Here is an 11138-nt window from a genome sequence, read left to right as displayed (position 1 = left end):
CATCTTGATTACACATAATATAATGTTTGAAACAACAAACTGATAAGGCAACGCTTCCAACAAACGTTTTCTTTCGGTTTCCAGCAATTCAATGAGTTCTCTGAAAAGTATTTTTCGAAAAGAATTTATTATAATTAAATATTTTTAATACGTAATTTACGAAATGTCAGGAATACACTAAAAATAATTCCGAACCCAGCCAAACTTATTTCCTCCCTCTTTTTGCTACCCGTTTTAAGATGATCTCACTATAGTCTACTAAAATGATCTGCAGTGACTAAAAAAACTTACTGAGCACTGTTGTACTTTCCAAAACCTACAATTTTCCGTATATAAGCCAAAGTACTGACTGCGATTTTGTGCGATGACACTTGCCGCATGCTGAAAATATCCAATTTGGAAATCCTGCAGTTTTCATCACTTCGAATTTAAATTCATATCAAACAACCACAAAAATTGCACATGAACTTTCTTCCCATTGTCTCAGACGAAAAAGTGTTATTTTTCAAACCGATAATCTCATTCAATATCTCCAGTCTCCATTCTTCTTTCCAACTTGGATATATTTAAATTTTGAGGAGAAAACAAACCCATTTTTTTGTCGATGTATAAAGAGACGCCGTGCACAGTCCTGATCTACTTCCTTTTTCACTTCACAATTCTTCATATTCTTCTTGATTGTATTCATTATCCGATTATAATATACAATGCACGTATGTTCCCGTTCTAGATATCTAAAATGATTGGGTTAGCAAATATAAAATGACCTCGTCTTCTCTGCTGCATGATGACGGAGTTTTGTTAAGTAATAACAACTACCTCTACTATTATTATTATCACATTCATGTTATATCGGAAAACGAAGAATGAAGTTCTCCATCTTAATGCATATTTCATTTATAATGGGGGAGACAACGATGCTGATAATCTGGAGCGTGCGGATACTGAAATTCATACCAGGAATCATTCTCGCAGCAGCGAACGAAATCAATCCCGTCCTTACTGAAATTTACACTTAAAATCGCTCGACCATCCACTTAAGACCCCGCTACCATGCCGACCGGTATTTTGCGGTGGCTGTGTGGGAATTCCGGTCGTGTTGGTTACCCTTCTTGACTGTCATCGTGTCCTGGATATTAATTTCATCATTAGATGAAGAGATAAACTTTTCCTCGTCGGCAGAATTTTCTCATTGTTGTGCCAGCTGTTTCGATTAATAAAAATATGTTTGGATTTAGGCGTGGTGAATTAAAGTTCACGGTTCAATACCGCGCTTATAGTTATCGTACGATGCAGTGGGGTTTTAAGCGTTGCAGTATGCTTCAAGATACTAGAAAAAATGAGTGAGGCGTTTCAAGTTGAGGAGTATCGGTGATAATGAAGCTGCCCGAAAGCCGTAATTTTGGGCCATAATCTGCTGAGTTTACTTTCAGTACCATCTTCGATGTAATTTGGCTTTCCTTTAGGTATTTCAGATTACCATACATTGTTTGATGATATTATCAATATAGGGACGATACGATTATCGACGGAGAAACAATTATGTCCTGTTCAGCTATTTTTATTTTGGATTTGAAAGGAAATGTAACTTTTTTTCCACATAACTTTGTCAGAGTCACTGAATACGAAAGTATTTGGAATGGTACGGTAGAATTAATGAATTTCCAGATTTTTATTCGAACTTATAATAATATGTGGGAGATAACAGCGTCTTCTTTTATACTTATGAAGAAAAATTGCTTCATGTAGGTGATAATGTCACGGAATTATCGAGGGGACGTGGAAATGTCCGTAATTGATTCCTTCATGCCCCTGCTGATGGAGAAAGAGGATGAGGGTCTTTTAGCCCCAGTGTTGCAGAAGCATGATATCAGTTATATTTACGTCAAGCATCTTAACGTATTTCGTAGGTTTTGCTTTCCTTTACGACTTTCTGACAGGAAAATTTTTGAATATAACTCCATTATATTTCAAAGTATTATCATCCGTCAGTTTTGAAAAGTCACAATATACGATTTGTAATGTTCATTGTGATACAACAACAATATGTATATGAAACATTCATATTAGCTTCAACTGGCGAAAAAATACCATGCACAATATTTATTTCTTGTCCTCTAACTTTACGTTTACCATTGATCTTCTTGTTTTTAGTTGTTTCAATATCAAAGAAAAATGCTAATGTCTCAATGATGTTCGCTTTCCTGTATAAATGTATTGAAGTATTCAGTGAATATTTCAAGGTTTGCTTTTTTATTTGACTATGATAGTTCGTGTGAATGTTATGTCGCATATCCACTGAACATTTCGATACATTCGTTTATTTGATTTTCCTTTAAGGATTTTGAAGAGGAATCAGTACGAGATAATTTTGTCGTTTTCTATGAACTTTTGGATGAGATGATGGATTTCGGTTATCCTCAAACAACGGAGAGCCGCATTTTGCAAGAGTAGTTATTTACTAATATTTAGTATATTATAAAATGAATGAATACGGAGTTCTATTCCAATCACCAATAGCCAGGTTGTTTAGGTACATCACACAAGAACGATATATGCTCGATGTTGCCCCGAGACCCCCAATGGCAGTAACAAATGCAGTCTCTTGGCGCTCGGATGGTTTGAAATATCGTAAAAATGAAGTTTTTCTTGATGTCATCGAATCAGTAAATATGTTGGTGAGCTTAGAACTGATGTTGGAAATTGAGGCTTTCTGATATAAGCGAAAGGTTTTGCTTTACATTTTGTTTGACTTTTATATAATGTTTTTCATAGGTCAATGCTTCTGGTTCCGTATTGCGAAGTGAAATCGTTGGGACGATTAAGATGCGGGTACTGCTCTCCGGAATGCCTGAATTACGTCTTGGGCTTAACGACAAAGTTCTCTTCCAAGCATTCTCAAGTGTGTGTTTTTCATCCAAAATTTATTTCGCTATCCAAATTGCTTTTGCAACTAATCAATAATTTCAGAACTATCATCAAACTGCACACACTTACAATGTTTGACTTGTTGGAAATTTGAAACTGATCTTCAGGAGGACGAGGTAAAGCTGTAGAGTTAGAAGATGTGAAATTCCATCAGTGTGTACGACTTTCTCGATTTGAAAATGACCGTACCATAAGTTTCGTACCACCGGATGGGGAGTTTGAACTAATGAGTTATCGTTTAACAACAACTGTAAAGCCGTTGATTTGGGTGGAATCTTGCATGGAGAAGCATGCTCATTCTAGAGTTGAATATATGGTTAAGGTAATTTATTTTGTTGCCTCTTATCTGTGTGATTTAGGTTTTATGTAATAGCGCGTTGACATAATCATACTTTTTGCACAATGATTCATTACCACCAAGGGTTTTGCGTTAAAAACATCCATTTCCAGGCAAAATCTCAGTTCAAATATCAATCTATTGCAAATCATGTGGAGATCATTATACCTGTCCCGAGTGATGCAGATTCGCCTAAATTTAAAACTTCTGTTGGTTCAGTAAAATATGTCCCTGAGCTTAGTGCGTTTGTTTGGATGATCCGGAGTTTCCCCGGTTAACATTTGCAATTTCCTATCTCAAATTTTTTTTGGAATGCTATTTTCCAAAAAATATAGCACTTTTTGATCTCATCATATGATTAACAAAAAATGATTGATTTTCAGGTGGCCGTGAATATCTAATGCGTGCGCACTTTTGTTTGCCCTCGATTGTAGGTGATGAGACGGAGAGAAAACCACCAATTTCAGTGAAGTTTGAGATTCCGTACTTTACAACGAGTGGCCTTCAGGTGGGTTTCTGGTATTTCCGCCAAAATTGCTGCGATTATTTTAATTTTAGTTCATTTTTCACTTCATGTTCTACGACAACTATGTAGGTTCGTTACTTGAAAATTATCGAAAAGAGTGGATATCAAGCGTTGCCATGGGTTCGTTACGTCACACAAAATGGTGATTATCAATTGCGAATGCAATGATTTATGGAGATGTGTTAGTTTTGCAAACAGTATTTTGGGTAATAATTATCACTTTTTTTTAAAGATGTCTTTGTTCCTCTCATGTTTTGTGATATTTTTTCTTTATTCAAGAATTTCATTTTCTTTCTTAACTGTGATCCTTCATCTTTTTACATGATTTGGCATTCATTTCACTTCTTCGTCAGTTTGGTAACTGTCAGATATATGCCTTTAAAGTAATACAATAACAAACCTTTGTTTTGGCAGTTTTTTTATAATCCGACAAAAGTTTTCTCTTGTTAAGTAAAAGGCTTTGTTTTATATGTTTTTGTCCATGTTGATTTCTCTTCTTTTCTGTTTTAACCTTTTTATTTTTTCTTTTTTTACCCTGTAGTATTGGTTCCATTTGGACGAGGTTTTTGTTGTTCAAATCACTTTATTATTGAAAATCTGTGATATATTCTGCCTTGTTTTTATATATCATGGTATTACCTTTTTGGTTGGTTGTCTGTTGTTCGTACAATTATCGAGCAATTTGTATTGGATAATGTGTTCGAAACTTTGAAAAAAAGTAAATATAAGTCAAGTTTCTAAAAATTCTGTTACATTTAAAATTTAAAAGAGATGGCAAGATTGTGTAAACAGGAAATTTTCAATCAATGATAAAATATAACCAGCTGCCACTTGTTCGAATGTCTTGAGTTTGTTTTTTCTTATAAGTGAGTGAAAGGAGTGAAGTGTCATTTTAGTTGCCATCATTTTGAAAATTAACATGCGTATGAGCCAAATGATGACAAAATGATATTACTAGCCCGTAGCAAAAGTAAGACGGGTTTTTGTTAAGTACATAATTCTCTGACTTGCTTCAGTTGCCTTGATGACTTCACTTACCACCTAGTGTCGAAGTAATAGAACTAGGAGAACTCGAAATTGGTAAAGTCGGCCACCTTTATTGTTTAAGCTAATCACTTGATTCATTTATCTCATAGCGTGATTTCACCTTAAATGTCATTTACTGAATATGGATCAACAGTGGCGAAGTGGAAAGTCCGTTGTTGTTGACATGCTTATTGTCTCAGTAACTGCTAGTCATTTGAAGTTGCTTTCATCCTCTATAATGACAAACAGAATGACTGGTCTTTTCGTTGGCCACAGTTTTACTCGTTGTTCATCAAACCTTTTAACCCGATGTTATAACTCCTAATATACCATTTGATTACAAATTGATTACAAAAATTGATTATTGATTACAAACAGTTTATGAACATATGAAATGAAATAGATATGGTGATGATCTGCAGTGCTTTCAGTATCTTTCTTTTTATCTATTATAACCTTCATTGACTTAATCCACCGTGGGAAATTAAGCAGTTTCTGCATTTGCTGAGAAGATTAGCAAAAATCTTTTGATTACAATTCACACGTATTTTAAGACATTCACAATAAGTCCATGTTTGCATGGTGGTTCTGCTCATATTAGGTTAATGGACTCAATGTTACGAGTTTTTCATGTACCTTTGCAATACCTGTCAGGTTGTTTATGCAAATTCCTTCTCTCCTCAATGACTTCATGTGGTTTTTTATAAAGCAGTAACTTTTGCAGGCACTTGTATGATCATCTGGTACGATCTCAATTCCGTCTATTTTAATTCTTTGTCCTACAAAATTATGAAGCCAATATTCTACATTTCTGATGTCACCGCTTTTGTACCTCTTCAACTTTTGCCTTTATCATTTTCAGTCGATCAAAAAATTTTTCCTTCTGTTCAAAAATACGGTAGTGATGTTGTCCGAAACTTATAACTACTCCATAAGAGATTCAAGGGAGATAAAAATAATTCTTATTGCTGTCTAATAACATGCGATAAATAATTACATGTTCACCATTGCTATGTGAGAATCGTATCAATCTTATCAATGGAAAATTGAAATGAAATGATTTCAAAAGTTACTCATTTTAAGGTTGTTGACTAGATGTTAATTTAACAGGCATTCCCATCCATCGGCAACTGAATGTCATCGCTTAAGTTGGTCTGTTAACAATCGTCGTTGTAGTTATCGTTACTGTTTGTGGTATAGTGGTAGTGGAGTGCTACCGACTGCACTTGTGTTTCTGCAGTTCTCATTGTTACAATTTTGCTCAAATAGCAGCCAATATTAAGAAAACAGATTTCAGTTGCAATGTTTTGAAATCTACTTTCAACACCTTAATTTCTTCGATACCAACTAGTTCACCAGGTTATGTACAAGGTTTTGCAGATTGAGATCAAAGCAACAGTTTTTTAGTTAATTTTTGAATCTTCCGATCCTTCATGTTTCTTCCATTTCAGGTTGACATAAGGGCATAGAACTTCAGTTTTAGAAATAATTGCTATCGAGAAAAAAAGCTCCCAAAGTGATCTTCTTAGAGATGTTGTTTTCTCTTGGAGATGTTTTTCTTTTCTTAGAGATGTCGGAAAAAGCCTCTAAGTGATCTTCTTAGAGATGTTGTTCCTCCTTGGAACTGTTTAAAAAAACTGTTACATCTCAGATGTAAATCCTGGGTTCATGTGTTATGGATGTACCCAATTATATAGAGGAAAGACATGAAGACTTCACGCTAAATATGATGTTGGAATGATTTCGCGCTGATTACATATCTTTGAATTCCTTGAGTTAATTTGTACGTGTAGTTTTACAAGTGTTTGCCTTGATGTTACGATTCATATCGTGGGTTTGTACGATCATGCAATGATTTTGCAAAATTCATACTGATTTTCTTTTTTTTGCAATCTGGTAAACATTATGGGAGATAATCAGAAATGTCATAGCTCAAAGAGATGTTTCAGTGTTCTACGCATCTGCTTTCCGGCTTGATTCCATTCTCGAGCACGCCAATGTGAGTGACTAACTTTCATCAATGTACTATTCCTATACCATTCCTATAATAGAGCAAATTTAATCAGTGTTCTATCTGCAATGATCGGAATGTGCAAGAAAGCCAGTATGAAGTAGACCTGTCGAAATAGTCGTTCATTCCTATCGTATTGTTTTGCCATGGCCTTACTGCCCATATATTGCTTTCCTTCTTGAGAACATTCATTTACTTTGAGTTTTTTGTGCCTAAACTTGGCATCGCTGATATTTTGTTCATTCCTCGGTTGCATTAATAACGTTATCATTTTGGTGGAGATCAGTGTACATGTATTCCACGAGATAACTTTCTGCAAAAACATGACACTTTCATTACGGGAATGTTGGACTATACATTAAATTTTAGTGTTATTCCGAAGTCTTTGCTTGGCTTATACAATACGATATGTTCTTTCAATCGGAATCGATATACAACAGTTTTTCCACGCGCGGATTTGTTAAATTGACGCCAAAAAGCGTGCAGTCATTTGTGTTGTTCCATTATTCAGTTGAAATTTGAGGAGCTGCTAATGAAACGCAGATGATCTGAACCTAAGCAAATGATCTTACAGTTGATACCACAAACACTCAGTAATTCTGCTATATTTTAATCTTATACACAGCTATTAGGAAAATGATTCAATATTCCTTATGATTGCAAATTGGGCTAATACTTTGCATTTCTCATTTAAAGGTTGCTTTTTGAACTTTCATTAAGGTCAGTGAAATGTACAAGTGCATTATGTGCATTATGAGTCTATCATAAGGAGTTGAAAATTGAGAAAGAAGAGAAGAAGCCAACTTTTTCCACGTTTTGCAGTAAGTTGTGCTCTGATCGTCGAAGTTTAGATGATGTTATACCAGAATGCATCTGATAGATGAATACGACAGCGTTAGTTAAGTCGTTATAGAACAATTTAATTGTTAAAATATTGATAAAGAACGTAAATGCAAAGAATATAGCCGCTATCGAATCCACAGCCAAGCTATTTAATAAACGCTGCTCATATTCCAAGCGATTCACCGATTGGTAGCAATTTTTTCTGAAAGAAATGAGAGTGATATTTTACAAGATTTTTTTTGCTATAATATATGCCAGTATTAAGGAAATATATATATATATATATATGAAGTGAAAAGGAACAAAAATTCACTTCTTTTATACCTAACTTTCAAATTTTCAACTGCCTTATCTAAATCTGCCTGATTCATTACTGTCCTAGATTTCCCTTAATCATAAACTAAGGAAGAAGTTAGAGAGTGAATTGATTTCAAAAACTGTTTACAGTAAAGCTCATTGAGAAAAATATCTCAAATCACTTTATAAACTATCTTTGATGAGAAGTAATTTTGAGACGACAGTGCTTCCTGAATGATCACTGCTAAATACCACAAATTTCCTTACCCGAAACAGCAGCAGAACTGCGTGAGTTCTCCTGTTTCTGATTGTTTATAATATTGACATGAGTGTCCATTTTCTTTTGGCGTCATGAATTGACAACTAAGTTCTTCGCTGAAATTCATTAACTTTTCCTGAAGTTGATTAACTGAATTAGTACTTTCCCAATCCTTTATTCTACTAATATAAGCAATAAATGCATGAAAAAAAAAAAAACTTAGTGTGGTGGACAGTTCACATTGGCAACAGCAGATCCTTTGCCAGTCAGTATTCGACTCATACTACAAAAACGGGAACTTGTTGTTTGTCCGGTACATTGCATCTGTTTGTAATGCTGTAAACCATTTTTCATGTTAATGAATTTTTTAGCGCAATGATCCGAAAAAGCAAAACTCCAAAGTTCCTTTCGTCAGGAAAAAAAAAACTTTTTTCGACTTCAGTTTTCCAATGAGAGTTATAAACTGCCTTAAAAAATTTTTTTAATTATATATAGGGAGCGATGCACAAAGAGAGTAAGAGAAAATGAGAGTAAATAAGAGTAAAGAAAGAAATGCATCATTCTGCGCGCATTTATCGTTGTGATTTCAAGTTCATAAGCAAGAAGACTGATATTTTTGTGCGATTTAATTTCAAACTGTGACATTTCAAACAATTAAAACTGATATTTTAGATATGCAGAAATCTATACTGCTTTAAACCAAAGATGCTTTTGATTCATTTCTAACTGTCCTTGACAATACTGCGTGGAACAGATGCTGACAGAATGTAACATAATTGAAGCTATTCCGATCACTGTCATCACTAACTACAGTCTGAGGATGTTACTATGAAGCCACCGCTTGAAATGAAACCTCAATGGTTTAATGCCTTAGTTTAGTCCCCCTGCATATTTATTTAATAATTTGATAAGTAGATTTGCAATAAATTTAGCAATACTGAAAAGGTAGCTGACTGATATCATTTTTATGGAAACGCCTTATTATCAACTAAATTTCCGGTCAAAGGTAGTAAAAGACTGAAAATTAGTTCATGGTTCCACATCAGTATTATGAATTCAGTACTCAGACTTTCCAACTCAGTATGTATGCAAATATTGGGAGCCAGAACAAAGTAAGTAGAATCCAGAAACAGAAAATTCAAGTCTAACTACTGAAGTTTGTGATTGCATGGATTGTTAAATATAAATTAGAGACAAATAAAGAACACAATCACACAGGCAACTGAGAACACTTTTCCAAATGATGAGAAGATGAGATGTGTCATTCAATGTTTTATCCGAGTTTCGTCTTCCCCTTTATTGATGGTCTTTAGTTTTTTGCTTGCAAGCGTAAATAGTACTCAAGTTGAAGACAGGTTACTACTGCACTCCATATTGCATGCAATGTTAGAATGTCTAAAAATTTGAGAGGATTTTGAAATGTTGTGACAAGTCTCCTAATCGAGGACGCAAGTGTAATGCTATGATAACATGCTTTCACTTGTCATTTCAATTTATATTGGGTTTCTTTATTAGCAAACAGCTGTGGAAGTTAGAAGCTATGAAAGTTAATGGTCTGAAAATGGCTACGTAGTTTTTCCTTCAGAATGTCGCTTCATTTTCAGTCTCTGAAAGTCTGGCATCACTTTCTAAAGCAACTGTATTGACGAAATTAATGTCTCAAGAATAGATCGTTTATCCATAAATCAACGAGATAGAAACCATTACAAGACTAGTTTCATACTTACAGATCTTTCCTCTTCCCTTGAGAATTCCAGCAATTTAAAACATTCCTTGCGTGAATTTAATATAATTATTCAATAACATTGAAATCGATTTAATGTCTGATATATTGTAATGAAGAGTGATCGACCGGGCCCCATTGGCGCAGTTGGTTAGCGCGTCGTACTTATAAGTGCTACTGGGAGATGCGAAGGTCGGCAGTTCGAGCCTGCCATGGGGCACACAGGTTTTGCAAGGACAGTTGAAAGCGGATATGCCGTGTTTTATTTGTTCTTGCCTCTTCTATTATTCCGAACAGCAAAAATTAATTGGATTAACGAGTTAATTGTTGAACAATTACTGGATGACGAGGAGCAGCTGATATTCGCGTCACCGTATTCGAAAAGGGAAACTGGTTTAGGGGGATGAGGCAGGTCGGGAGAAAAGCATCGAAGAGTTTGAGGTCGATGTCGAGAAATCTTCCGAGAAAGAGCGAAAATATCGAGTGAGGTGGTCGGTTTTCTTCCCAGCCAGTCATCTGAATATGATAGAAGCGTAGACTGAGATGGATTACATATTATCATTTGATTTGCATGAATGCGGAATGATACTTTTGTGGGGCGATAGCATAGATTTGACAAGCACTACAGTCATCCTTAAATTTGATCGACATTTCCATCAGCTCCTAATCGTTCTGTTGCAAAAATATATTTGGCAAACCAAAAAGAATCGGAAGTTTAGGATAAGCAGTCGAAGTTCAAAATGGCCGCAGATTTTTGATCGTTGGGAAAAAAGGAAATGCTACTGCACAGAAAGACAGTTGAGTCAACCAGGTTTTAGTTGGGAAATTCAGATGGTAACAGCAAGAATATCGTAAATACTGTCGAACAGTCTATGTCCCACTCTGCAAAATATGATTAAACTTGGACCGTTTCCAAATGTTTAGTTTAGTTTACCCCAGAGGTTTATATGAATAATACTTTTACAGTCAGATAATGGTAGAGAGGAAGAGAGAGGAAGAAACGTCAACTTGAACAGCACTTTATCAAATGTGATGATGAGATGACAGTGGGGGACACTTGCAGCTAACTGCAACTTGAAGAAATTATTCCGAATTGATTGAATGATGTATTTGGATCAAAATTTGACAATTAATGAGTGTCGGATTACCAAGAATAAAGCTACGTTCAAATAAAACACAATATCTAAC

General features: G+C 35.0%; 3 protein-coding genes and 1 non-coding gene across 4 annotated transcripts; 2 read left to right on the top strand and 2 right to left on the bottom strand.

Annotated features, from left to right (window-relative positions):
• Positions 1–291: 291 nt before the first annotated feature.
• LOAG_09083 (hypothetical protein) lies at positions 292–688 on the bottom strand (the record flags this gene model as incomplete). Its single annotated transcript, XM_003144612.1, has 2 exons — positions 292–381; positions 591–688. Coding segments are annotated over 2 exons (186 nt in total), but the record flags the coding sequence as incomplete, so codon positions are not given.
• A 773-nt stretch (positions 689–1461) lies between these two features.
• LOAG_09082 (clathrin-associated protein AP47) lies at positions 1462–4509 on the top strand. Its single transcript, XM_020447851.1, has 8 exons — positions 1462–1906; positions 2155–2243; positions 2341–2450; positions 2534–2678; positions 2776–2902; positions 3036–3250; positions 3379–3538; positions 3649–4509. Exons 1-8 carry the CDS (start codon positions 1756–1758, stop codon positions 3858–3860), a joined length of 1209 nt encoding a protein of 402 aa, XP_020301958.1. The 5' UTR covers positions 1462–1755; the 3' UTR covers positions 3861–4509.
• A 2233-nt stretch (positions 4510–6742) lies between these two features.
• On the bottom strand, positions 6743–8354 carry LOAG_09081 (hypothetical protein; the record flags this gene model as incomplete). Its single annotated transcript, XM_003144610.1, has 4 exons — positions 6743–6859; positions 6935–7141; positions 7633–7873; positions 8236–8354. The coding sequence occupies 4 exons, from the start codon at positions 8352–8354 to the stop codon at positions 6743–6745; spliced, it is 684 nt and encodes a 227-aa protein (XP_003144658.1).
• A 1728-nt stretch (positions 8355–10082) lies between these two features.
• LOAG_20024 lies at positions 10083–10170 on the top strand. The gene has a single exon. It is a non-coding gene; the product is annotated as a tRNA-Ile (tRNA).
• The last annotated feature ends 968 nt before the right edge of the window (positions 10171–11138 follow it).

The sequence above is a fragment of the Loa loa genome (genome assembly GCF_000183805.2).
Source record: "Loa loa unplaced genomic scaffold supercont3.30, whole genome shotgun sequence".
Classification (NCBI taxonomy): domain Eukaryota; kingdom Metazoa; phylum Nematoda; class Chromadorea; order Rhabditida; family Onchocercidae; genus Loa; species Loa loa.
The sequence above is the reverse complement of the archived record's forward strand: the minus strand, read 5'-3'. Positions and strand labels throughout refer to the sequence as shown.

What these genes read in the sequence shown, in the direction of transcription:
- LOAG_09082 (XM_020447851.1), top strand. Translation starts at nt 1,756, where the DNA reads ATGTCACGGAATTATCGAGGGGACGTGGAAATGTCCGTAATTGATTCC. An exon ending in GAGTTGAATATATGGTTAAG is followed by an intron (nt 3,251 to 3,378) that starts GTAATTTATTTT and finishes ATCCATTTCCAG; the next exon opens with GCAAAATCTCAGTTCAAATA. An exon ending in GATGATCCGGAGTTTCCCCG is followed by an intron (nt 3,539 to 3,648) that starts GTTAACATTTGC and finishes ATTGATTTTCAG; the next exon opens with GTGGCCGTGAATATCTAATG.